The sequence below is a fragment of the Salvia hispanica genome, chromosome 6, assembly GCF_029641045.1.
Source record: "Salvia hispanica isolate PSC_SH4W2 chromosome 6, Shi_PSC_v1, whole genome shotgun sequence".
NCBI lineage: Eukaryota > Viridiplantae > Streptophyta > Magnoliopsida > Lamiales > Lamiaceae > Salvia > Salvia hispanica.
This window is the reverse complement of record NC_142697.1, coordinates 15442527-15470447: the sequence shown is the minus strand read 5'-3', so window position 1 is coordinate 15470447 and position 27921 is coordinate 15442527. Positions and strand designations below refer to the sequence as shown.

Sequence of the window (27921 nt, the reverse complement as noted above, 5' to 3'; positions counted from 1 at the left end):
TATACTTTTATTTTTAATTTGTTTGGATCTATATTTAATAGAGTTCACTATTTAATTAATATATCTTGATTTAGTTAAAATAGTTTTTCTAGTAGTATATTTTACAATTAATTTAGTTGCCATATTGCTAAAAATTATTGGAAATGAATTTTTTTATTAATATTGTGTATTACTCCATCAACTTATAAATGTTTTAATTTTTCAATAATAGTAATACAAGAAATAAATACTCCATAAATTAAACCCCGAAGCCCTTACACCCATCCACCGTCGTGCTCCGTCGTGGCGCCGCCGCCTTGGTTTACCGATTAGTCGTCGAGTAGCTGCCGTTGATCAGACTTTACAGTCAGTTCTGACTCCCGGCGGGAGAAGTGATGGAAACCGAGCTGCCCATAGAGCCGCAGTCGCTGAAGAAGCTAAGCTTCAAATCCCTAAAGCGTTCGCTCGATCTATTCTCTCCTACCCACGCTCAAATTCCGCCACCCGATGCCCAAAGGTTTGTGGGAACCTCAAATTTAAACTTCATCGATTATTGCCGTTTGAATAGTATTTTTGGAGTTTCATTAGATAATGGGGCAATGTATCCCTAATTTGAATAAATAACTAGTTTTTCTTTTCTCCGTCTGCAGCGCCAGGATTCGAATAAGTCATAAGGTGAGTGCTGAATAACTCATGTTTTTTCCAGTGCTGAATAACCCATGCTTAGATGTGTATCAAATGTGTCTTTCGAAAAGTTGGGTGTTGTACATTTTCTATTAAGAGTATAGGCGAAGTGTACCTGGCTTTACGACCCCACAAACCACTCTCCCCCATTACGAATTACTTGGATTTCGCTTCTATTCGGGTGATCAAGCCCTTTCTTGATGCTAAATATTGCTTTGGAGGCAAAACCCTACCAAATATTTTAATTTGAAAGGGAAAGAAGTGCCTTTTACTGGGAACTTGTTTGTATTGGTGTAGATGTCAAGAATTGGATGAGTTCCGTTTAGTAATTGGATGAGTTCCGTTTAGTGGCTCAACTGTGATGTGGCTATACGAGTTAGGCCCCTGTAGAGACAGCTGAACATTATTTTCTGAAACGTCTACAGCTATCTCCCTCTCGCCGTTGCATAAATACAACTATACTGGTTACTTTAGAGAGTTTCGATTCTCATTTTTATGGTGTTTTGTGCTGTAGCTGAATTCCGAGTATGTACAAGTGAAGACCTCGTCATCTGAACATGCTGCTAATGCTGCAAAGAGTCAAGCACAGCAAGCACCTACTCCCTCCAATGCCCTTGCACTTCCAGGTATTGCAACCACTGCCAATTTTCAACCCTTATAGCCGTTAGTTTGTTGATTGGCATCTTTTATTTTCATCTATCTAAAGCGATCACACAAAATTATTGAATTGGGAATTTCACTGAAACACAATTACCATCACTATCTTTCTACTCGATATAGATAAGCCGAAGGGTTAGCTACATGTCAGATTTTATCTGTTAAGACCTGCAGCAGTTACACGGGCTTTTTCACATTAACGCTTCCATTATTATTTCCCATGTCCCGTCTTTGTTTTGGTCTATACCTGGTATTGATCTGTAAACATATCTGCAGGTCCTGAACAATCAAATAATACCCAGATGGGAGGGCCACCGAAGGATCTGGTGTCTAGTTCAACAGGGCAACCCAGGGGCTCGTATGTAACTTTTAGGACTTCTTTTCCTACTGAATATTACTTTTGTCTACACCCCTATATACCTTCATCACTTACTAGTTACTAGTGCAGAAATTTAGGATTTAAAAAAAATAATTATGGTGTATTTCTCAAAGCACCATATTAAAAATGTACACTCACTGCACACTGCATCTTTCTGTAACATACAGCTATTGAAATTGTGGATGTTTGGTGCAGAGCGGATGTTGGTGGTCAAGGAAGGAGCTCAGCTATAGTTTCTTCCCATATCTCATCTGAAAGGTCTTCTATTTGTATCTTTTACTTTTTTCTATAATGTTAAATATACAGATTTATTATATATGAAGTATTGAACACACATGCTTAATGGTCACGGGATAATGTCTCAACATTCAAATTGTACACTTCGGAAGGATCACTAGCTAGCTACAAGGACTTTGCTTGAGCTGAATAATGAATACTATAATCTATCATTAGTTTTAAATGAAGAAGCGTTAAGCTTCACCTTTGTCGCATTTGGGAAGGCAGAAGGCACCATCATCCCTGCGATTAATATTTTGTTCTGTTGGATGAACAGGAACATGTCAACTTCTGCCATCATGGAAAGGATTCCAAGCAGATGGCCTCGTCCTGTTTGGCATGCACCCTGGAAGAATTACAGAGTGAGATTCTATTTCCATGTCTCACTGATACACTGGTAGCGATTCCTTTTGATCTTTCAACATGTCTTAAACAAGCTTTGATCTCTCTAGGTAATCAGTGGCCATTTGGGATGGGTGCGGTCTGTTGCCATTGACCCAAGTAACACTTGGTTTTGCACAGGATCTGCTGATCGGACAATCAAGGTTAGATTTACATATCTTGTTTTTCTTTAAAACTGTTCACCTCCGCGCCCTGAGAAATTTTTACTGAATGGAGATGATAAGTTAAGTGATGTGAATATTTAAGGACCTGGTTACACTCTAAAGACTTGGTGCGAACAGTTCCCTTTTTTTCCGCTCTTGAAGTTGTGATTGGATAAGATATTGCTTACATAATACAGAGCCTAACACAAATAGTAAGAGAGATATTGAAGTTCGTTTTCATATCATTTGGTACTTGAGAGTTGGGAATATTTTGAATGAATCTGGCCACGCATCCATGGACAATTAATGCCATTATATAATTGTTCTTGTTGGAAAATCAACTGTCTATTTCTATTTGCTGGGCATTTTGCTGTTGAATCTGAATTGAATGGGCTAAGTATTTGTTAGTGATTGAAGATTTGACATTCATGTTCTGTTTATGTTCCCATAAAACCAGTCACATAAAAGAGCAGGAGTAACATAAACAACAATACCTGTGTATTCAGTTTAGTCACACAGATACATAGATACTATCTTACTTCGAAGGAAAGAGACCTCGTACATGCTAATACTTCAGGTCCATATGATTTGCGAATGCCTCTTGCCCGTCTTCCTATTTGTAGTTGGTTATATTTGTCATGAGCTAATATGTCATCATCCAGAAAATTCAACACATTTTGTTCCCATATTCAAGCATTTCTTTTTCTTTTCTTTTTTATTGATATGTGTGCAAGTCATGTCCTCAATTCCTTTCTGCTGTATTCTTTCCGTTCATTAAATTTTCTTTCTTCTGTTGTGGCAAGATATGGGACCTAGCAAGTGGCCGATTGAAACTAACACTTACTGGTCACATTGACCAAGTACGAGGTAGTTTAGTTTTTCTTTTTGTGTTGTTCAATTTTTTAATCAGTTGGTGATATGAATATAAGAACAAAATTTTCTCACAGGTTTGGCTGTTAGCAACAAGCATACATATATGTTTTCTGCCGGTGATGATAAATTAGTAAAATGTTGGGACCTAGAGCAAAATAAGGTAGGTCATGCAATCTTACAGCTTCTTCAGCTGAGTACATCTATTGGATAATTGTAATGCTGCTCACTTTTTATTTTTAGGTTATCCGTTCTTATCACGGTCACCTTAGTGGTGTTTATTGCTTGGCGCTTCATCCTACTATTGACATTTTGCTTACGGGAGGTCGAGATTCTGTGTGTCGGGTATGTATTACATTTTACACTCGCATGGTACTTCTTTTCGCTGACTATGTAGTAATCTAGTTTCAGTGATGGTTTTAGGTATGGGATATCCGTAGCAAAGCACAAATTCGTACACTTCCTGGGCATGATAATACTGTTTGTTCAGTATTCACGAGACCTACGGCAAGTGCTTATTTTGTACCTTGGAAAGTAGCATTACTATCAAAAGTATCTGCTGTAAGGCGTAAGCTAACAATTACTCTTTCAGTTATAACTCATGGCATGACTTGTTCTTGCAGGATCCACAAGTCATTACAGGTTCCCATGATTCAACAATAAAGTTGTGGGATCTTAGAACTGGTATTTGTTTTTTAAAGTACTTGTGCAATTTGATACTGTAATTATTTCATCTCTCTTTTCTAAAGTCAAGGTCCTTGTTGTCTCAGGTAAAACAATGTCAACCCTGACACACCATAAGAAATCTGTACGAGCTATGGCTCCACATCCTACAGAGTAAGCATTTATATATGGGAGTTAACTTGTACTACCTTTTTGCCCATATGGCCTAAGTTCACATTTCCTTTTCCAGGGATGCTTTTGTATCTGCATCCGCTGAGAATATCAAGAAGTTTAGGCTTCCAAGAGGAGAATTCATGCACAACATGCTGTAAGTTTCTTAGTTAAAAGGGAGGATGGTTTCTTTCTAAATAGTTGTCACAAATAAGTACTAATACTATATAAGAGAAGACCAAAGATCCGAGCCATATAATATCTCAATTCTGATACAAGGTGCTTATTCGATCGAATATACTTAAGTGATCTAAGAGAATGAATTATTTGATGTATCCAGACTAATACCATCCAAAGTCATTTCATGCTTGGAGTATATATGGTTGCGTATAGATGATAATTTTCTTCAATTGAAATTCTCTCCCGATTCACGTGAATCTAAATGTATTCCAAACTCATAGTTGAGTACCTAATTACATTTTTTCTTCATGCAGCTCCCAACAGAAAACCATTATTAATGCCGCAGCAGTCAACGAGGAAGGTGTACTGGCCACAGCTGGTGAGTTACAGCAAACATGAAAAAATGTCTTTCCCCCTTCTCAAAGGGTTTCCTTTTTGTGCTCAGCTCATTCCACCTTTCCTGTTTTCTACAATTAATCGATAATACTAGACACGATTTTTTACTTCCGTTTCCTTCCATTTGATTTATCTTAGGGGATAATGGAAGTCTATGGTTCTGGGACTGGACAAGTGGTCACAATTTTCAACAAGCACAAACAATTGTTCAACCTGGTATGCATTTATAAAGTAGACATTTGTTTATCTATTAAATCTGCTTGAGAAGCATCAAACCTAACCCGGATATTATTTCAGGGTCGCTGGAGAGCGAAGCTGGTATCTATTCCATTATGTATGATCTGACTGGGTCGAGGCTTATCACTTGTGAGGCAGACAAAACAATCAAAATGTGGAAAGAAGATGAGACAGCAACCCCAGAAACTCATCCCCTGCACTTCAAGCCACCCAGAGACATGCGACGCTTCTGATCGTGTTTCCTACACAGATTTTCTGACTTGCTTGTTCACTTTCATGTCTCATCTTCTTTGGAGGCTTGATCTATGTTGTAAAATTCGGCTTAATATTTTTATGGGCTCTTCAATTTGCTCGGCAGCTTCATTTTCGATCTGTAGTTTTTTTGTATATTTAAGTTTATGTATAACTTTTGCCCTCCTACTTCTAAATTTTTACTTTTTACTATTTTGATTTTTATTTTAGTTTTTCGTCTTTATGTAAATTATTTACTGCAGTTTTTAAAATCTAAAAATTTTCATACAGTAGTATTCAGCTAATTCATTAGAAATTGTACGGCTTGGCTTGGCTTGGCTGCTGTGAAAACATAACACAATTCTCAAATGAACTTTCTTTGAGTTTCTTAGTAAAAAGAGGTGGCGGTATTCAGCCTAAATAGTAGACACAGGTAATAAATAAGAGACTACTAAAGAATCGAGCCATAGAATTTCTAAAATCTGATACAAGGTTACTTATTAGTTATTAGGTTGATTATACTTATTCGATCTAATGGAAAGATTGTGCCGTATCTAGATTCTAGACTATATACCAATCCAAGTCATTACATGAATAAAATATGATCAATTAACCAATCAACACAACTATTTGAGTATTTTTTGTTCTTCAATACATTATTGGAACAAGACTTATTTGGTGCCAAAATTGTCCAGCATTAAGCGTTCTGTTAAATTTTCAGCTCATGCAAATTATGCAATTATCAGTTTGTTACAAGTATCTTGCTTACGTAAAAATTGTACTCCATTTGTTTGCTTACAACAGGAATAATCCAAACGGGCTACACCAAAAATATAAATACTACTAACATAAATTTTCAACTTATTTTCAAAGAAGGGCCCAACCGGATTCGAACCGGTGACCTATTGATCTGCAGTCAATTGCTCTACCACTGAGCTATGGACCCTTTGCTGTGAGATCCTTATATATGTATAACTAGTAGTATGCAACACTCGAAACTAGTTATTAAACATAGTAATACCATTTTTATTCATAAAAATGTGAGTATTCTATATTTCCATACCTTTTCGGTAGAAAAGAGAAGTTCTCGTTTCGCCTGATAAAGAAAATAACTTTTTTTAAAAAAATTATAGTATTCAATATTCTTTACAATATTACAAAATTTATCGAAAAAATCAGCTAACAAAAGCACTGTGTTTAATTTCGACGATAAAATTTAAAAACTCTAATCAAGTTCAACTAAATTGAATTTGAACTTAAAGACTTCAACCAACTTGGTTAAATGATATTTTTAAAACTCCAATCAACTTCAACTAGATTGAATATAAACTTAAAGACTTCAACCAACTTGGTTAAATGTACACAGTACACATAGGATATCATAAACATTCTTGAAAAATCACATTAAAAAGAACACTCCATAACTTTGTCGGTGAATAAAAACAAACTAAACATAGAAAGCACACCTGTAAATAGGCTAACTACGATTTCTGTCGAGCTGTTGTTAAAACTTAACCTTCTCTATTTGGCTTTGATTCATTCTCTTTCATTTGTAAGATAAAAAGGTTATTTGTGTTCTTGTTTGTATGATCAACAAAATGTGAGAGATTGCGATAAGATGATAACAAGAGATCAGTTGATGACAAACCAAAAGGAGTCATTTCCCATTTAACTTAAAAGCAGAGGTAGCTTAGTCTTCTCCACTTAAATGGTATAGAAAACTCACGCTTTTATAAATAGAGCCAAAAAAACTCATACTTTTATGAAAAATGGGGAGTATTTTTCAAGTATTACCACTCATCAACACATGAAGCATAACTGCCACAAGAAATGCATATAATAACGCAAAATACATCACCACAAATTTGGTCCAACAATTCTCTCACGCTCTCTACATTAATGTATAGCAGACCTGCAAAATAGTGCGTCTGACAAACTGGTACATCATCCTAAACTTTAAACATGTTCCACATCTACAACCAAATCCATTTGTTCTAGTACCAGACAAGGGGGGGGGGGGGGAGTTCCTCATTCAGTTAGACTAGGGGATTTAGAACTCGAAAAGCCTCCTTTGTTAGACCGTAGTAGACAGCTTTGCTGCTATTGTATGTTATGAAGTTCCACCCGAAAGCAGAACCCCCAACAATGTAAGATCCTTGTACCTGACTATCTGGAGGCGGGACAGATGTAACATCGTCCACCAAAGGATTGCCAGCATCTTGTTGATGCTCCTCTGCTTTCTTGGCATCACCAACGTCACCGTTGCTACATTTTTTCAGCTTAACGGAGTTTTCTGTCATTTCTTGGTGTAGTTCCATCAGAAGCTTCATCCCTGAAGGGCATATTTTAGATGATTATGAGATCTACTGTAGAACAGCATAAAATCTGCATTTTTTCATCATTGCATGAATACAAAGATAGATGTGGTCTCTTTAGCAATGTAGCATGTTTTGGGCAAGCTTAATGAAGAAAATAAAACCAGTGTTAGCACTAGACTGGAATAAGGTATATAGAGGCAGAAGTTATGGTAGAAAAATGAATTTTTGTGATATTACAGAAATACGCTCTAACAAGTATTAAGATAAGTGAACTTTAAAATGATTAGGAAGTAAGCTCGTGGTCCTGAAGGAAAAAAAACTCTTTCATGTGCAAGTTGAATAAATCAATGCAAGGATGCAAAAAAATGGAAGGGATCAATTTGGTTAAATAAAAGCCAATCAAGATGATAACTTGATAAGTGTTGTCAAATAGTCCACCCATTGAAAAGAGAACCATAGAGATAATTTGTGGAAGACAAACCATACCTTGACGAATATCATCAGCTGCTTTGCAATTTCGAAAGTCAGGGGTCTTGAGCACCTGCAAGATTGCAAGCATCACAAAATTATCAGACAATGCACTTTATTAACTCACACTCTACAAGAACATTTAGAGATATCACTAGCAATGGAGTTAAATAGCTTAATTAACAACAAACTTAATGTGCACTTCTTATTTCTTAATTTGAAACGCTGCAAAGCATAGCCAGCAAATTTTCTATTAAGTTGTGCTCATCAGAACTTTGACTTCAGATTTTTTTCTCATATAACAAGCAGTTACCATATCACTTGGAAGTTGGAACTACTGCAGGAATATTGACCAAAGAAAATGGCTGAATGGAATAAATACCCTCTTGACAGGAACTTTCAAATTTTCAAACCAATAAAATTTAATGAACCAACCATTTGGTGGCGTACTCATGCGTAGAGATTAGAGATCACATTACCATATAACCGAGTTTATTAATAAGAATTGCTGTAATGCTCACGCATAAAGATAAAACTCTCAAACATGCATCTCTTCAAAAGCTTAAGAAACTTCAGCAAAAGAAGCCATGTCAAAAGAAAAAAACATACTTGCCGAAAAATTAGTTTTACTGATCAGCCTGTTCCCAAATCACCGAGGCATTGCAGACAACAAGCACTATTGTATATTTATCTGGAAAAGGAAAATGAAAAAAAATGGAGTTCCTACATTCTTGTAGTGTTCTTCAGTGATCCCTTTGCTTAATGTAGTAACACTTGTCTACTCATTCAAGAAGATTAAGCTCCAACTCTTCAAAGACACAGTTTTTACATTGCATGAAAATTGAGAATTTCAATTCAACTAAAACGCCCTTTCTGAAATTTCGCAGAAAATACATATAATAGTCAATTAGGAGTAGTTATTAGGTATACTGCTGAGGAAATAAAAAAACAAAACAAAATTCAAGACTGAGAATTTACTCTAAGCAACAAATCCTAGCTTAATGAATTAATAAACGCGGAAAATTGAAACTTAAAAAGGAATCATAGTACATCGAGCTACGCAGGAACTAATTAGTGAAGCTATTATGCTAATTCCCCCTTTAATCATTGGGTTATACAAAAAAGGTTCTGCAATAATAGAGGAGGTGCAGGAAAGCTAAAGGACAGGTAAAGAAAAATCGCAACAGAATTCTGTTAACTGACGAAACAATAAAAAGAGAAATTGGCAGGAAAAACCGCACCTCAATGAAATGGGGCCGAAGGTCTTTGAGAAGTCCTCGCATCTTGTAGTAGGGAGAATCCTGAATCTCATGTTGAAGATGCCTTTTTCTGCTCTGAGGCACGGGTTTGGCTTCCTCCATTGAAGCTCCCTGTTTCTCTCACTCAGTTGACGTCCCAACCGTGATAAAATTGGGAATTTTGCCCAAACTTGCTAAATTCTCACATTGACCCTCTAAAATGTATTTAATCACAAATTCGACCCTCACATGTCAAAATTGGGGACAGTTACAGTTGTAGAGTACTATCTTAGTACTAGTATTTCACAAATAAAAGTTTCCTCTTTTTAATTTATAAATTTTTAAATGCGATTGTATGTCAAATAAACTCATCGATGATACATATTCAATTCTTTATTTAATTTTAAGCATAACAAATTAATTCTATCAACCGAAGAAAATTCTTTGGTAGCCCAAAGCCAGTATAATGCCCTCTCTCTTTTTCTCATAAGCATTCATAAGAGAATAAATTATAAGCTACTGTATATTTAAGCCTTTTGCGCTGATGAAGTGTCCCCCCCGTAGTAGACATTAGTGATAAACGTGAGATGCTTAGATGAAAAATGTGAAGAATCGATCAAGTTGCGATGAACAATCAATCAACCAAAATTGAATAACGAAGAACACAAGGACAACGATATACGTGGTTCGATATTATGTCCGTAAAATTGGATAGTCAAGTTGGGAAAAAGTGAATTTGTGTTTAGGGAAAATGAATACTCTTTTTGTGCATTTGCTGAAAAATGTCTGAGCCCGGGTTCGAACCGGGGACCTCTAGTGTGTGAGACTAGCGTGATAACCGACTACACCACCCAGACTGTATGACATGCTCAACTACATGCCTATTTTATACTTTCTCCGTTCCAGAAAATGCAAACTTTTTAAGTTATCCCATTTACAATCACGCATTTCCTAAGTTTGAAACAGCGTCATCTCTACTTAATTACCTCTCCACTTAACTCACAAATAACACAACATAAAATCTCATGTCGAAAAACAAATGCTTCACATTTAGTTAGATTGGAGGGAGTACTAAATATATAAAAAATAAATTGTAGGTTCCATGCAACCGTAACATCAAAGTTATAAGGAAGGCAAGTAAGCTAAATGAAGTCTGCCACAGTTTTCAGCTTATTACAAGGAAACAGAATTGTCACAAAGTGCACTTAGCCACTAAAAAGCTTCTAAAACACTTCTGGTTTTCCTCTACACTATCAACTTTTAAGTGTATATATATGAATAATTACAGAGAGTGAAGGCATTGATATCCCAGTCTTAAGAACAAATTCAACACAAGCAGAAATGGTGTTTCTGAAATAACACAGCATGAAATATGCACATTGCAGAGGCCTCCCTTTTACAAGACACCACAGCTACAGCAGTTACCTATGGCCTTCTGTTGCATGTCCTCTTGGATGATCTCCAGTTGCATGATGATTTCTTCGAAAGTGGGTCGTTGCTCTGGATTCTTGTGCCAACAATCTTGTAGAAGCCTGCGGTTATGAGCAAGATTTACTAATAGGGTTCACTTACAGTTTCCATTTCAGGCTTTGGACTCTAATAATTTTATGCTGTGTTTATGAATCAGCTCACCCTTTAATTGGTTCAGGATAGACGATGGAGGGTAGATATGGGCGTTCGTCTTCATATGCACGTTTATCTGCCAATTTTTCAGGTTCTTCTTCCCTGTTTGATGGCCCTCCTTGGAACATCTAGAGACAAATGTAATCGGGTTGATAAGTTTTTGGTTCTAGATTCAGAAATGCAATGAAAATTTAGTTATATTATGAGATGCAGTCAAATTACCTCGTGGACTATTAGAGCATAGGAGAAAACGTCGACACTTTTACCATACGCCTCCCTGCGGAATACTTCTGGAGCCATGTAGCGGTCTGGTAAAATATCACAAGCATTTTATAACATTTTTTTGCAAATTGGTTGAATCTACTAATCTCTTTGCTCAAGTAAAAAGAAGGTACATGATCCAGTTCCCCCAGTCATTTTGTAGCCAAAATCTCTTCCGTGTGCAATTTTGCTCAATCCAAAATCTGTAACTTTAAGGCGCCCCGCCTCATTCTGCAAAACGTTTCTGCAAGAAGTGATGTAACTCGAAAATCATGTCTGCTGCAAGTTGAAGGAAAGCCATTGCGAAAGCAAAACTGAATCTAGTTGTACCTTGGTGTTAAATCTCGATGGATTATGGCGTGTGGCTTATGTTGATGCAGATAATTCATACCTCTGAAGAAAATACAAGAAACGGAAATCAACCCAACCCTAAGTGCACATGGCCAATATATACTAGTATAATTTTGCGATATAGTGTGGGTCAGTAACGTGTACCTTGCTATATCCAAAGCATATGCAACTGCAGTTAGTGAGTCGAGTTTTCCTTTCCTTCTAAGTATATCGTATAGACTTCCCTAAAATTTCCACTTACGTAAGCATTAAGGAACACATGTCCGAGAACTATCACGAGTACTGAGAAGGACTTACATTTCGTAGGTACTCGGTGAGGAACACTAGGCGACCTTCAGGTTGCTTCAAAACACCAAGAAACTGCACTATGTTAGGGTGACGCAGTTTTGCCCACAACGTGAATTCCTTAAGAAAGTTGTCCCTGGAGCAAAGAGCAGACAAAATTAAAACATATAATCAAGGACAAATAAAAGTTGCCCACATCTCATATTTATGAGTGAACTATAACATTGAACACCGTCCACAGTTCACTTCATACTTAAAGAAACATCTCTATTACATTACATATATTGATCCAAAATAATTGGACAGATATCACAAGAACTCACTTCACTGTTTTATTTGAAGCAATGGAAGAGCGGATTGTTTTTGCAGCAACTTCTGTACCACGCCACTTGACTAAGTAAACTTCACCATAAGCGCCCTGGCGTTAATTGAGAGCACACACAACACTTAACAGGTCACTTTAAAAGGAAACTAGATAGCCAAGTATGTGGTGAAAGCTTTAATCCTGCTAGGGGGTAACTTTTGGAAGGAGAAAGGGGATAAAAAAATACAATAAACATATGATAAATTTGAATGGATCTACAGGAGGTTGAATCGGTGATCAGGTAAGAGAAATTACTTCACCAATGAGAGTCTTTCCATCCCAGTCGACCTCAGCTGAATCAATTTCCAAACATGGACTTTGAGAATCGACCAAATTCTGTAACAAGCAAGTTGAAGTGAGACCCTTTCTACTGTTTAACCAGAGTGAAACAGTTATTTTTTTGTGCAAATTTTAGCAGAGTTAATTAACAACAATGACAAAGTAGACTTTCATCCCATGACATGGGAAGGGCTATTAAAATCAAAGCTCACTATGTTGACAAAGAGCTGCTGGAAAATCTCAGTAGTACAATCAGGTAAAGGTCAATTTTCATTTTATTATTAGAACCAAATCCTGGCAAGGAGCTACTGAAGAAATATACCGGATCATTTCCCCCATTGGCCTCGAGAATTTCGCAAATATCAGGATGGCCAGATCTACGAGCATCAGAGAGTGGCTGCAAGGTATTCCAATGCATGATTCATTTAGTATGCCTATAATTTTTTACAGTTGAAGTTTTTGAAAACAAATAAAACAATGATTTGACATAAAGACGGGATTGATAACATAACAAAAAGTATTGCAACATTATACTAGTATAATGCAATTTACTGGAGATGAAACTTTACTGCAGGAATGTGAGGTTTGCACTCACAGTTCGACCCCAGCGATCCAAGGAGTTTATGTCAGCTCCTTTCTCAAGAAGGAGAACAACTATTTCTGTGCAACCCTCGCACGATGCCAAATGAAGAGCTGTTCTCCTGTCATAGTCAGCCAGATTAGCACTTACACCTTTCGCGAGCTCCTCCATCACACCGGCTTTATCACCCTTACTCGAACAAAAGAGAAGGCGATACGGACCCCTCCACTCGTTCCTTTGAGATGGCATCAGTTGCTGGGGCAAAAATGATTGAAGAAAACAAAACCTTCAGTTTATTTTTCCCCTAACTATTGCCAAGTGATATCTTACAAGGATATTCATATAGTACTAATACAAATGCAAACTATGGTTTTGAAATTCCTCTTTCTTGAAGATTTCTGTCAATTTATCCATTCTGATATCACAATATACATATTGCCAAGTGTATTACCTTAGTAAGAGATGATTCAAGGCTATGATTTTCCATATGTGCGAGAGAAACAGAGTCAAAGAGACAATTCCACGAACAGTTGGTGGAACAGCTTGAAAGATACGAAGCATTGCTTAATAGAGTTTGATCATGACTGACTGTAGCGCGCAGGTACAGTCCAAAGAGTCGTAGTCAGAGGTCGGCTTATCCAAGGGACAAGTTCGTGATTGCTTTTGGCTGCGATGAATTCCAACTGTAAATCAAATCAGGAAACTTTGGATTCATCGTCGTTGACTGTTTTGTGAAAATAATTGGACGAAAATTCATCTTCTTTTCCCTGCAATTGGAGTTTTTGCTAATTGCTATCTCTGCCATGAATAATTCATGAAGAATAGTAACATTTTCCATGCATGAAACCTCGAGGACATTTATCAAACACAGATGGTTCTTCAACACAACATTTGCATTACTTCTTCACACACCTTCGTATTCTCAACCAAGGTTCAACTAACTAATTTTTGCTCACCTTCTTCTATAATGTAAAAGTGATAAAGAAAAAAATAAATTAAATAGAAGAGGCAACGGGAGAGACGAGAGAAATATATAATTTGTATCCACAATTCTCTATCAACACTAACATCTATATATGACGAAATTTTATTTTTTTCCACAAATTTGAAATTTAGCTCGTAATATTACAAAACTTAGATAGTTGTAGAATTTTTAACCGATGACAAAATACGATTATATTTCATTTATTATTCACATAAGATATGGTTATCAATAACCTACAAAATAATATGGCTATCGATCTTATTTAATGTAGTCAATTTTGACAGACTTGAGGCATCATATTTGTCGATATTTTAGTGTTACTTATTATATAATATAATTTGAAAATGATAGTAACGTGATTACAAAGTTCTTAGAATCAAGATATATATGATTATCAATCTCATCATTTTAATGTAGTCGACTTTTGTTGTCGGTGGAAAAAATTCAATAACTATTTAAGTTCGTGATATTATATTAAAGTTCAAAGTTAAAAATAAATTGTTAGTCTAAGATATCATCTAGCACAACTGGCGGACCACACCAACATTCATGTTAGCTTCAGCCGGCTGCCATGTCCGACTTGACTCTTGAGGGATCATATTCGACGACATTTTAGCATCTTAAAGCAGAAAATAAAAGATGTAGACTCAATTATCAAAGTGATCCTCATAGTAGTATACTAGTATTAGAGCCAGCAGGAGATCTGCAGGCACGCCAAGTTTCAAATATGCCCACATGAATCATTATATGAAAGTCGTAATCTATTAATTATGCCTGAAGCCAACCTAACACGTAAAATAAAATTCCAAAATATATTCGCGCCCCACTAAATAATCAATGACGAAATCATGTGACGCTTTCAACAATATCTTATCACCCACTCTTCACAATTACCCTCCAAAAATAAAATAAAACATTAACTACCCCATTTAGTGTATCACCAATAATTTAAGCGCATAGATATAACTTTTCAGAGATTGGTTTCTCGTAATAGTTAATATTTATAAAATTATATTTTCAATCAAAAAGTTATATAAATTCCAAAATTCAATCCTAATTTTTGTTATTCTACTCTTCCAATGAATGGTGTATTTGTTTATTTGTTCTATGTGTGCAACCATGAAATAATTACTCCCTCCGTTCTACTTTAGGAGTCCCAATTTACTACTTTTGGGTGTTCCACTTTAGGAGTCCCGGTTAGAATATTCCTTAATTGGTAATAAGCCCTATATTCCACTATCTTTTTTCACCAACTTTCTTTTATATTTCTTAAAACTCGTGCCGAACTCAACCGGGACTCTTAAAGTGGGATGGGGGGAGTATATTATTTTAGACTATTTTTAAGTTCGTGGTAAGTAGGATAAAGAGTCACGTAGAAAAGCACTTTGATTTAGTAGTGCCAAGTAGGATTAAAAAATGCACGTAAGTTAGTCGGATATGGTGATTGAGCCGCGACAGAAATTAACAAATAAAATGTAAAGTTTATGATATTATAGACCAATTTTAAAGTTCATAGGAAATATCAAAACTTGGCCAAATTTACGGTTTTTATTACTCCCTCTGTCCCATAATAAGAGTCACACGTTTCACTTTTACTATAAATGGTAAGTAGGTCTTGCATTCCACTAACTCACTTCGCTTGCATTCTATTGTAAAACTAATATAAAAATGGACCTCATATTTCACTGACTTTTTCAATTCACTATTCTTTACATTTCTTAAACTCGTGCCCACATCAAATATGACTTTTATTGTGGAACGGAGGAAGGAGGGAGTCGTTACTTACCCTAACATAAAACATGGTGTAGTACTTCAATGAATTATTACTAACATTTATTGGATTTATGTTAGTTACTTACCCTATCATAAAACATGGAGTAGTACTTTAATGAATTAATACTAACATTTATTCTGTTAGAAAAGAGGAATATGGCATGGAGTGAAATTGCACCACCTTATAAAAATATTACTATATCTCTTATACGAGAAAAAAGAGAATGTTGAGAGATGGAATAAGAAGAGGGATTTATTAACGTAATTAAGAATTGCTAGCTTGCGATTACAATTTAATTCGTCCATCTATTTGATATTGTTTTCGTGTGTCGTAATTGTTCTGTCAACCACTTTAACCCATGGTCTATATTAAATTACATCATACTATGAAATATTATACACGAAGAGTTTGTTTCTTTGTCAAGATTTGATTTGAAAAATTAATCAAGGAAAATCTAATTTGTTTGTCAGGATTCAAATCCGAAAAAATAACTTAGATTCCTAATTTAAGTCGGTCATTAGGAGTCCCATTTTTTTCATGCATAAATTTTAAGGAATATTAAGAAAAGTGGATGGAAAAAAAAAAGTAGAATACGGGTCTCACTTGTAGTATATATTAGTTTTTAATGAAATGTAATGAGTCAGTGGAATATGAAGCCCTATTACCATTTATACTAAATATGAACCAGAACTATTATTTATGGATGGTCTAAAATAGAAAAACGGGACTTCTATTTGCGAACGGGAGAGTATTTGTTTAACTTTTTTACCTGACAAGAAAAGTAATAAAAATATTGAAAAAAAGGAAATTTGTACAATTTTCTAGCATTCTTGTTTCTATTTTCCCAGGTACTCCCTCCGTCCGCGAATAGGAGTCTCGTTTTTCCATTTTAGTCCGTCCGCAAATAGGAGTCTTGATTCATAATTACCATAAATGGTAAAGAGACCTCACGTTCAACTAACTCATTCCACTCACACATCATTTAAAACTAATATATACAAGTGAGACACTTATTCCACTAACTTTCTTCCGCCCGCTTTTCTTAACATTTTTTAAAATTCGTGCCGAAAACAAATGGGACTTCTATTCACGGAATGAGGGAGTATCATTTAAAACTAATATATACAGGTGTGATCCATATTCCACTAACTTTCTTCCACCCACTTTTCTTAACATTTTTTAAAACCCGTGCCAGATGAAAATGAGACTCCTAATTGCGGACGGAGGGAGTATTTTTCATTACTTAGATTCTTTCATATTTAAGTTTTAATACTATCTTATTAGAATAAAATAATAAAATAATAATAATTATTAATATTAACATACTTAATCATTTTAACAATAATTATTCCTAGTAATAAATTTTAATAATTTTTAAAAATATGAATTAAATTTTCTGTAGTACTATCTTATAATTTAATTAGAAAATATTCATCTAATTATTATGTCTATTAGCTAATTAGATTTAAATAATATAGTAAAAATAATTTCAGAATTCCACAAGTTCGTTAACATTGTCAAATGGAGTTCGATATATGCAATAATTTTACATCTCGAAACTAAAAAAAAAAAACAATTATTACACCTCTCAAAATACAGTTTTAAAAAATTAAATGTAATGAATGAATATGTAGGTGGTTCGAAATTATTGCACCTCGCTTAAGCACGTGGGCTGCGTGCTTCTTATACATTTCGAAATAAATAGAAATAAAAACATAGACATAAACTAGAATCTTAGAAGGCACAACGCATAATTAAGAAGCAGATTCGAGAAACAAAAAAGAAATAAAAAAGAAATAAAAGAACTCGAACGAGACCCATGGTTCAACTATGGCATTGACTTAAAAGCTTGGAGGTAGCAGGTATGCTACGTCTTTCAAAGATTTTTATCCTTGGCCATTTTATCCTTTTGTTTTTGTTTTTAGTTATGTGGCCCTCTCAAAATTAACTACTATTGTTTTTGCGGAAGTTAATGTTTTTTTTTTTTTTTTCTTTTTTTTTTTTCTATTAGATTTTTACCCAGCTAGTTTGCTTGATTTTGTTTTGAGAATGCTATAAAGACTTGCTCTTTACCATAAAGTTCTAGTTTTTTCCAAAGCGTAATTGCTTGTATCTACGCTTTGTTGCTGAATATTTTTGGTAGCAACTTGATCTGAAAATTAAAACTTTACTATTTCAAGTAGCTTTGGTTGAGTTTGGACGTTGTCTACTTTTTTTCAACCGTTTGTTAGAGTTGGGTTTTGATCCTTACTGTTTGCTTGTTTCCATTTTCTTGCAGTGTTGTTTAGTATAGTAAACAGATTAGAATATTGCCCCTTTTTGGATTTTGTCTTACAGATGCTATCTCCCTTCCCAAAGGGATAATACACTCCATTTGTTCATCCTATGCAATTTTCTTAATTTTTCGATGTGAAGAAATTTGTGTTGGTGTGATTGGAATCATAGGCATCAATGTCTGTTGCCTGCTGTGTACCTCTAGTTGAATGTGTGTCCTGTTTAGCCTGCATTCGTTGGGTGTGGAAGAAATTCCTCTACACTGCTGGCAAGGAAAGTGAGAATTGGGGGCTGGCAACGGCCAGCGAATTCGAGCCCGTCCCTCGGCTTTGTAAGTACATTCTATCTGTCTACGAGGATGATCTCAGGAACCCCATGTGGGCCCCCCATGGAGGGTATGGGATGAACCCTGACTGGATGTTGAAGAAGAAAGACTACGCGGACACTGAGGGGAAAGTGTCTCCCTACATGATCTACCTCGATCATGACAATGAGGATATAGTTTTGGCGATCAGGGGTCTTAATATGGGGAAGGAGAGTGATATTCTTATGTTACTGGATAACAAGCTGGGGCAGACGACATTTGATGGGGGGTATGTGCACAACGGGCTGTTGAAGGCGGCTCAGTACGTTTTGGAGGAGGAGTGTGAGGTGTTGAGGGAGCTAGTTAAGAAGTATCCAGATTATAGTTTGACGTTTGCTGGGCATTCGCTGGGAGCAGGGGTCGTGACGTTGCTGACAATGCTGGCAGTTAAGAGTAGGGATAAATTGGGGTACATTGAGAGGAAGAGGATTAGGTGCTTTGCTATTGCTCCTGCAAGGTGTATCTCTCTGAACTTAGCAGTTAGATACGCAGATGTCATAAATGCAGTTGTGCTGCAGGTAACGAATGTTACATTCCTGTGATTTAATTTTGTTGTATTGCTTCATTAAGGTCACAATGATAATGTGTTAATCAACATGAGCACATGGTTATAATTAAGTGATTGAGTTTAGATGAACTATAGCTGGTGGCCTTTTAGGTGCCTCGTTAAATTTCTGCTTGCCCACAAACTAAAAGATTACGGAATGGGATGACTTGTAAGTTTATTTTGAGTGCATTCTTTTAATAAGGGATTATTTAGGATTACTCATCCCCTTACTCCTCCAAGATGATATGAATGGCCGAACTACGGCTTATATACTCCTCAAATTTCTAAGCATACTCTGCCTGCACATTTTTGTATAATAATATAAATCCAATTTCACCTTTCTTGTTCAGGATGATTTCCTTCCACGGACAACAGTTGCGCTGGAACATGTATACAAATCACTTTTTTGGTAAAAGATCTCAGTTCTTGCCTGATTTTAGCATTAGTTTATCTTTCTCAAGACGAGTTTTACTGTATGAGGTGGTGATCTTTAATTAATTTGATTTGCTAGACGATATCTTTAATACTAGTAGTATAACTTTTTAAATCACAAAATCATAACTTTTTACACTTTTATCTTAAAATTCCTCCTTTTGGTTCCTTCTTTGTTCGACGTTTTAATGCAATAGAGGAAACAACCAATTCTTATGCATGTCAATTGTCAACCATGGTCAAGATGATTTATTGAATCCTGTAGCATCCTCATATTCAAAACGTTTCATCGTAAAAACTGCATTATGTTATTTGCAATTTTGCACACAGACTCTATAAGTATTCTCAGGCAACTAGGAATATAAGGGACTAGAATACATTAGGGTTTGAAATTTTAGCTCAAACAACGCAACACAATTATACCGGTCTGAGATAAAAATTGGAGGTCATGTAGTCTGGTCATGGCTGACGCCCAGCAGTCGGTAGCCTCAATCCAATGCACGCAAACTTTGTGTACCAATTTGCAATAGTTAAAGTTTATGCTTGAAGATGTAAAATACTTAAAAGTTCTAATTTTAACTACAAACTGCTTTAAGGTTTGTGTAGGGTTTTGCAGTTAACTTCGTTCGTATTTCTATATTGGAAACTACTGATATTGGAGTTTGATAAAAAAAAATTCTCATTAGGCTCTTTGAAGAGGGTGCTTACTGCATACTTTTGACGGATTGGATAATTTTGAGCTTGGTTGATCATCTATCCTTTAAGTACTCAATCACGTGTGTTGTCGATATAATCTATATAGTGGACGCCTCATTGCAGAATAACTTATCCATACTTATCTTGGTTTTAATTACTGCTACATAATAAGGTAATTTCAAATTCCACAAAAGTAGAATTTCTATCAATCACAGAAGTTGTTTTAATTGTAAATGCCAGAAAATCTTTTTGACACTACTTGTATCTTAAATTTCCTCCTTTTGGTTTCTTCTCAGTTCGCCGTTTTAATGCAATAAAGGAAACAACCAATTCTTATGTATGTCACCCATAGTCAAGATGATTTATTGAATTCTCTAGCATCCTCATATTCAGAAGGGTTAATTGTAAAAACTGCATTAGGTAATTTCAGGAAAAAGAAATATAGGAGGCTAGGATAAATTTAGGTTTGTAATTTTATCTCGAACAATGCTAGAGACTGAAACTGGTCTTGGTAAAAGTTGGAGGTCATGGAGTCTGGTCATGGCTGCCACCCAGCAGTCGGCAGCCTCAATCCGATGCAACACTTTTAGGTTTGATGGCACGCACTGTCTTTGTGTACTAATTTGCAATAGTAAAGTGTTCATACTTGAAAATGCAAAAATTTGAAGTTCTGATTTGAACTCCAAACTGCTCTAAGGTTTGTGTAGTGTTTTGCAGTTAACTTCATTCGTATTTCTATATTGAAAACTACTGGTATTGGAGTTTGATAAAAAAAAAAAAAATAACTGTCATTAGGCTCCTTGAAGAGGGTGCTCACTGCATACTTTTGACAGATTGGATAATTTTGAGCTTGTCTGATCATCTATCGTTTAAATACTCAATCACGTGTATTGTCGATGTAGTAATCTATATGGTAGACGCCCCATAGGAGAATAACTTCCACATGTGATCTTGGTTTTAAGTTTTAACTACTGCGTGTATTGTACTATTGTCGATGCAATCTATATGGTAGACGCCCCATAAGAGAATAACTTATCCATACGTGATCTGGGTTTTAATTACTGCTACATAATAAGGTAATTTCAGATTGCACAAAAAGTAGGATTTCTATTAATCACACAATCTGATGTTCTCTTTGGTAGTTTCCCGTGCTTGTTGTGCATAACGTGTTTAAAAGATACGTGCACAGTCGAGGAGAAGATGCTGCAAGACCCGAGGAGACTGTACGCTCCCGGTCGTCTCTATCACATAATTGTGAGAAAACCCTTCAGGTTTGTCTCAACATGCATAAAATCTACTTTTTTCTTCTTTAAAATTTGTATTCAAGGAACTGGAAGACCAAGAAAAATAACTCTATACCCATCTAAAACAACACGAAAGCAGATGCTTTTTCCACCCTTTGATATATATCTTCCTCAAAATTTGTTCGTGCAACTAGAATATGAACGTACATATCATATTATAAGGCTTAATCAACATGTCCTAAGTGATTACGGAAACATAGTAAATTGAATATCATGATTTCTTCATCGTATGAGCAGATGCAAAAGAATCACGCCCCTTGTAAGAACAGCAGTTCCTGTGGATGGGCGGTTTGAGCACATGGTTCTCTCCTGCAACATAACATCAGATCATGCTATCATTTGGATTCTACAGGAATCAGAAAAAGCACTCGACGTAAGTTTTGTCATTTGTAATTGCCACACTAGTTTTAAATTGTTGCAAATGTAACTAGTGATGCTATAAACGCAACGTTGTAAAAGTAGGTGGCAATTGCAAATTCTGGTAAAGGTTGTGTTGTGTTTTTTGTGGCAATTAAGGCGAAGAACGTAGTGATTGCTTCTCCGATCCAATGATTTTGACTTCTCTTAGTGCAGTGTATGATGGAAAAGGAGCGCGTGATGAGCATTCCAGCAGAGCAGAGGATGGAGCGGCAGGTGTCGCTTGCCAAAGAACATAGGGACGAGTACAGGGCGGCCTTGGAGAGGGCCGTTGCTCTGGATATTCCCCGCGCACACTCACCTTCTTACGGAACGTTCAGAGACATGGAGGAAGGTCAGAATTCGAGCATTCCCAGTGATTATTCATAGCTTTTGGATTCAGTTGGTAAATTTGTTGCAGAAAATGCGTGTGAGAAAAATCGAATGATGATTCATTCTTTGATCATATTCAGTGGGTAATTTTCATGTATCTGTGTAATAACCCACGCAGTTCGTGCAAGGGATTATCACCTGAGTTTTCCGGCGACCAAAACCAATAAAAAGGAAAATTATTCTTTTATGTTTCTATGCTATAGTATCCTTATTTGTTTCTCATAATAAGTTTTGACTAATACTAAAATCAATAGAATTGGATTTATTAAAATGAATTAATTCTGAGTTATTTTAATTTATAACTATGTCGGCCCCAAAGTAATCTTCACCAATAATTTATACTCTTGCATGTATGCACCAAAACACCCATTTCTTAGTATAATTTATTCAAATGCTATAAGCTCTAAATTGTTTAATTCTAAATGATAAATGCAAAATTAAACTCAAGTACCACACAAAATTAACTAAAGACAATTAGTAGTGGAACACAAATAAGAAATTAATAAATGATACTTAGTACATTTTTTTTTTTGAAACTAAGAATATCAGATTAGACAAAATTGAGATTAGGGTGAATCTGATTTAAAATTTAAAAATTTCTTTAAAATATAAATAATGTAAAATTATCACAAATTCACACGTTTACATACATACATAAGAAAATACAATCCTATAGCTAGTAATGATATCTAATTATCTATACTGCTTAATTCACTATACTAACAACAGTTATAATATCACTAGCCTACTACATCCAAGAGATTGCATAAAATATCAGCTACAACCATTTTCCTTGCTTCTGCTCCAGGCTTTCAACAGCTCCTGATATTTTGATATGATCATCTTTATTCGTTTTGATTGTGGATCGAGTGACTTACTAATCTACAGTTACTGCCTCTTCCGTCTCCTCTTCATGATGAGGTTGCACGTTTTCAACAAATTCCCCTGCAAATATCACAAAATTCGGGGATGGGAGATTTGGATGAGTGAAAAAATGTCGTTGCATAATCAAAGCAACATCATATGTAGAGGGACTTAAGTACCATGCAATCTTTTGACAAATCTCTCGAACTCCATGAAATTTTGTTCCTCCATCAACTGCGGTGTTAGCCTGAGGTAGGTAAATGCAGATAAATGTCTTCCATCTAAGTCCCCAAAAGGTTTTGCAATGTCAAGTATTTTGTTGTAGCCTTCTTTGTCGTAGCATGGAAGAGCATTTTCACTTGCAACTGGTATGTCGGCATCCCAAGCAGCATTTAGCACCTAAAATGTTTATACATAATTCATTTCAGACCTTGTTCTCGAACACAGACATATACATATCTGCACATACCAAAGTTCAATTTCTGATGCTAACCTGCCACACCAGTCCTTCTGGATCTGCTAGTGCCTCTGGAAAGTCTTCGTGTTGATCCAATGTTCGTAGCTCAACACATGTAAAATTAAGAGTAGCCTCGTGCTTTTTTAGTACTGATGCTATAGTAGCATAACCATCGCGATTGGCAGGATTGTAGAAACCCGCAGTTAACTCTGCAGCGTGACTAGCAGTTTTGTACCACCAGTGGATGCCAGAGAGCTGATAACCAACAAAAACAGCAGTGATTAACGGTGATGTTCATATCAGAGATCATAAAGAAATAGTTCACTGACCTTCACTGCAATAGGCGTCTCTTCAAAGGCAATATTTGCCATGGCTAGAACTCGATCAGCATGGTCAACCAAGACTCCGGAATACCATTTTAGAAAGAACCGACCATAGAGACTATTGTATTCACCTCCATCACAAAAGAATCGTGTATCTTGTGGTTTGGAGTTATAGGAACCTGCATTATTAGGTGCTCTACCCCAAATCAAGTGTCCCCTTGCCTCTGCTGCCTTTACTAAACTCTCCATCAAGTATTTATCATAGCACTAGGAGAAAAAAGAAAAGTCCATTTCACAAACTGCATTATAGTAATATGCTAAATCTAAAGGATCGACGACACGAACAATCCTGATATGATATTCAAGACAGTGCAACCAAAAACTACCTGAAATTCACCAATACCAGGATATTCCCAGCCATGGTTCGCCGGATAAGATGGATACCGCAGCTCCCCACATGCTCCAAGCCCTATTTCAATTTCAGAGATAAATCCATCCTCAAAGAACTCATTGAACTCTACTCGGAAGCTTCTCATATAATCAAAATAAACCTACAAATTGTCATCATTTACAAGTTAATAGTTCTATAATATTAATTTCAAATTCAGACAGCTAATCCAAAAGTGCAAGAGTAAGAAAAATATCAGTGGCTTGTGAACTTATGAACAACTTTACCTATGAGAGAACATCGTTCCAGTTGGAAAAGGAATTAGCATAATGGACTAAAATATTGTAAAATTAAGCCAAATGTCACAGTAAGAGCATACAAATATGTCAATAGGGTTGAGCTGCTAAATGAAGTTCTTACCTCAATAGCATTTCTACCTTCCAAAACCCGTTGTTTGTCAATTCCCCAAGTGAGGCATTCATGGTTGCGTCTTCCCTCTATATCTGTGAAGAAAATATCGGGATTTTTACTACCAATTTCCATGATCCATTTTGGAAGCGGAATATGAACATCATCGCCAACATTGCCTCCACATTCATGAAAAGACATAACCACCTATGTGAACATATACACAGTAAAAACCAAAGTAGCCTAAAAGAATGCCACTATGCTATATAAATCACTCACTTGCAGCTTGAGATCGAGATCTCGTACAATCTGAAACAGCTTCCTATAGCCGGACCAGTTATACTTGTGAGGGGTATGTGCTTCAACTATGCCCCACCAGCAATCAACCATAACACCATCAACATTACTCGATTTGAGGATTCTCAGTTGGTTTATCAAGTTATCAGGATCAACCAACTCACACTCCATATTGATGAGTCCCAACTATTTCAGAAATGAATCAGTGTTACTACTTAAGTTCAATATTAAAGAAGATTAAACGGAAAAAAAAAGAAGAAAAGATGAAGTCATTGCATACATTTAAGCAAAAGTTAATTAATGAAAGTGATGTAACATATAAGAGGTGATTTGCAACTCACAGGTAGCATCACGAAGATAGGAACATAAGGCGTGCCAGTATAGTCTCGCTCCTGAACCTGTGGAACAACGATGGTCATTGGTGACATCAAAGATGAGCAAAACCAGCAAAATACTACTATTTCAGGAACTGATTTCTGATAGAAGTTCTAACTTAAATAGATGGACGAAAGCTAATTGAAATTATAAACAAAGTGGAATGCAAGTTCCACATTTGCTTTTCAGAAGTTAATTTAAGATAAGCTCCGTTAACTGATTTTTACACAATGCTATTCATAAAAACATAAAAGTTGAAACTAAACACCACTGCAACTTAAATTTCGAAAATGAGTATCGGAAAAAATCAAGGCATTGTAAGTCTCAGCAAAGAATATAAATTTTCATGTCCTCCTCCATCAGAACAAAAAGATTAACCTGGTGGTTCTTGGGAGAAGCAGACGGCGGATCATCTTCCTTGATTTCCTCCGCAGCTTGTCCGACTATTGCGCGACAGAGAAGGGCAGATTTCAGAGTAGCGCTTCTCAATTTTCCGGAACAGGGTTGAACTACTTTCCGGTCACTGCGAATTACAATCGGAGAGAGATGCGGAAGCGCCACTGACGGAGCAGAATTCGCTGCGCGGAATAGCGTAGAGGTGCGTGAAAGATTAATAGCCATTCTTAATTAGTTATATATGTGTCTGTAGTTTATTAAGATTTTGCATTAGCGAGTGACATATATATACGGAAGGAGCTTTGAGGGATCCGAGGACCCCTCTTACTTCAAACTTCAAACAATCAAGATTCATTTTAGAAATCAGTAAAACCGTATGATAAGGTTTTTATTTTCAGGTCCAACAGAAATTAAAGACTCGCCAATCAATATTCAGGTTAATCTTTTTTTTAAAAACAAAATTTTAAAATTTATCTATATTTTAGTAAATATTAAAATCCTTTATTAATAATCTAAATCACTTCAAAATATATTTTTAATAACATGTTGACATTCAGTCCTTGCTCATGTTCATTTCAATTATTTTCATGTCCCGACCTCCATTATGATTAAGTCATTGTTTATATGTATACCTTTTTATTTACCATCTTTTGTTTATTCTTTTAAGAATGTATAGTAAGATAAATGAAAAATAATACTCCTACTACTTCATCTTTTTAATTAGTACTCCGTAAGTTCCCCAAATATTATCCCACTTTTTGTTCCGGCACGAGTTTTTAAAAAATGTAATGAAAAGTGAGTTTGAAAAAAATAATAGAATGTGAGTCCTACTTTTATATATTAGTTTTATAATAAAATGTGAGTAGAAATGAGTTAGTGGAATATAGGGTCCACTATAAAAAATGGTAAAAATTGAAATGAGACAAACTTTATGGAACGGATAGAAATAGAAAACTGAGACAAACTTTCAGGGACGAACGTAGTATATTTTTAAAAAAGACCGAAGGAAATATTAGCGCTGGTTGGACATCAACATTTTGGGTCGTTAGAGCATTCACAATGCCGGCTAGCCGGCTAGCCGAACCACTACAAGCGGCCAGCCCGAAATCGGCGAGAAAATCGGCGTGGGCTAGCTGGTTGGCTGGCGCTGGCCGCCATTGTGGCGTGCCGATCGGCCAGCGCCCTTTTTCGTTTTTTTTTTTAAATTTTTGAAAACCTATATAAACGCGATTTTAATTTCATTTTCATTTGCACCACTTGTTTTAACGAGTTTTCTCTCTCTCTAAATTTCTGTACAAGAGCATCATCGAGCGATGGATCACAACGAGTCCAGTCCAGCGACGAGTGTGGGATCTGGATGAGGCCAGATGGGCGGGCAGATGGGCCCAGGATTTAACGTCTCTTGGAATCAGTTGATGGGGATGATGGCTGGAGCGCGGGGGTGGAGGGGGGGGGATGCCGTGGGGGATCTCAACTCGAACAAATTATGAGTCTTATCTCTTATATGCATACATAATTTCTCAACTTGGAAAGAATCTGTTAAATTATTTTGATATTTAATTCTGAATAATAATACTAATAATAATAATAATAATAATAATAATCCAAACATGGTTCTTACTGTGGGCTTAGGCCAGCCACAAGATAGCCACTCTCTCTCCCTGCCACGTCATCAGCACTAAAATTCCACCTGCCACATCATCATTTTAAGCAAATAGGCTAGGCTAGCCTAAGCCTAGCCGCAATAAAAATAATTAAAAGACAACTACATTTACGGAATTAAATTTACGAGACATATTAATTTACGGAATTAAACACAAAATTTACAAGACATATTAATTTACGAAATTAAATTTATCAGCAACTGGACAAGCAATAGGCTAGCCACATCACCAACACTATTAAAAAAAACAACTAAATTTACAGAATTAAACAAAAAATACAGAATTAAATTTACGACACATATACGGAAAAATTCATTAATTTAATTTTTTTTAAAAAGTACATTAATTAAAAAAAATTGCATAATTAAAAAAAACCGAGCTTCCACGCACGAGCCCCCGCCGCACTCTACTCCTCACTAATTTTTTAAAAAAATACATTAAAAAATGCAATAAAAATGCAATAATTTTATATAAATTAAAAAAAGTTACATCCTAAAAAAAATTACTCTCTCCGTCCCAGATTTATAGTCACATTTAGTTAGGGCACAG

At 35.8% G+C, this 27921-nt stretch overlaps 5 protein-coding genes and 2 non-coding genes across 11 annotated transcripts; 2 read left to right on the top strand and 5 right to left on the bottom strand.

Moving 5' to 3' along the window:
* Positions 1-222: 222 nt before the first annotated feature.
* LOC125208532 (protein pleiotropic regulatory locus 1-like) lies at positions 223-5481 on the top strand. The gene is made up of 17 exons (XM_048108167.2): positions 223-496; positions 630-654; positions 1178-1289; positions 1597-1678; positions 1895-1957; positions 2253-2337; positions 2428-2520; positions 3324-3387; positions 3468-3553; positions 3634-3735; positions 3814-3897; positions 4014-4074; positions 4161-4227; positions 4304-4381; positions 4719-4783; positions 4939-5016; positions 5098-5481. The coding sequence occupies exons 1-17, from the start codon at positions 375-377 to the stop codon at positions 5268-5270; spliced, it is 1440 nt and encodes a 479-aa protein (XP_047964124.1). The 5' UTR covers positions 223-374; the 3' UTR covers positions 5271-5481.
* Positions 5482-6142: 661 nt separating this feature from the next.
* On the bottom strand, positions 6143-6214 carry TRNAC-GCA (transfer RNA cysteine (anticodon GCA)). Its single transcript has one exon. It is a non-coding gene; the product is annotated as a tRNA-Cys (tRNA).
* An 862-nt stretch (positions 6215-7076) lies between these two features.
* Positions 7077-9474, bottom strand: LOC125204202 (uncharacterized). The gene is made up of 3 exons (XM_048102776.2): positions 9296-9474; positions 8073-8127; positions 7077-7600 (listed from the first exon to the last, which is right to left on the bottom strand). Exons 1-3 carry the CDS (start codon positions 9413-9415, stop codon positions 7305-7307), a joined length of 471 nt encoding a protein of 156 aa, XP_047958733.1. The 5' UTR covers positions 9416-9474; the 3' UTR covers positions 7077-7304.
* A 601-nt stretch (positions 9475-10075) lies between these two features.
* TRNAV-CAC (transfer RNA valine (anticodon CAC)) lies at positions 10076-10149 on the bottom strand. The gene has a single exon. It is a non-coding gene; the product is annotated as a tRNA-Val (tRNA).
* A 286-nt stretch (positions 10150-10435) lies between these two features.
* On the bottom strand, positions 10436-14115 carry LOC125208156 (serine/threonine-protein kinase VIK-like). Of its 2 annotated transcripts, none has more exons than XM_089060698.1 (12): positions 13487-14115; positions 13025-13290; positions 12778-12852; positions 12437-12512; positions 12136-12230; positions 11825-11948; positions 11672-11751; positions 11507-11569; positions 11311-11420; positions 11138-11223; positions 10925-11043; positions 10436-10824 (listed from the first exon to the last, which is right to left on the bottom strand). In XM_089060698.1, the coding sequence occupies exons 1-12, from the start codon at positions 13520-13522 to the stop codon at positions 10689-10691; spliced, it is 1266 nt and encodes a 421-aa protein (XP_088916824.1). In that variant the 5' UTR covers positions 13523-14115; the 3' UTR covers positions 10436-10688. The 2 variants fall into 2 exon arrangements, with proteins under 2 accessions (XP_088916824.1, XP_047963689.1); XM_048107732.2 differs by having other exon boundaries at positions 12432-12512; positions 13051-13290; positions 13487-14108.
* Positions 14116-17526: 3411 nt separating this feature from the next.
* Positions 17527-22387, top strand: LOC125207695 (alpha/beta-Hydrolases superfamily protein). Of its 4 annotated transcripts, none has more exons than XM_048107147.2 (6): positions 17527-17656; positions 18240-18950; positions 19330-19388; positions 21250-21378; positions 21649-21784; positions 21985-22387. In XM_048107147.2, the coding sequence occupies exons 2-6, from the start codon at positions 18246-18248 to the stop codon at positions 22195-22197; spliced, it is 1242 nt and encodes a 413-aa protein (XP_047963104.1). In that variant the 5' UTR covers positions 17527-17656; positions 18240-18245; the 3' UTR covers positions 22198-22387. The 4 variants fall into 4 exon arrangements, with proteins under 4 accessions (XP_047963104.1, XP_047963103.1, XP_047963102.1 ...); XM_048107146.2 differs by having other exon boundaries at positions 18132-18950; XM_048107145.2 differs by having other exon boundaries at positions 17529-17656; positions 18073-18950.
* Positions 22388-22778: 391 nt separating this feature from the next.
* BAM2 (beta-amylase 2) lies at positions 22779-26027 on the bottom strand. The gene is made up of 9 exons (XM_048102805.2): positions 25691-26027; positions 25279-25335; positions 24920-25123; positions 24653-24847; positions 24231-24395; positions 23851-24111; positions 23558-23776; positions 23244-23463; positions 22779-23145 (listed from the first exon to the last, which is right to left on the bottom strand). Exons 1-9 carry the CDS (start codon positions 25931-25933, stop codon positions 23078-23080), a joined length of 1632 nt encoding a protein of 543 aa, XP_047958762.1. The 5' UTR covers positions 25934-26027; the 3' UTR covers positions 22779-23077.
* Positions 26028-27921: the final 1894 nt, after the last annotated feature.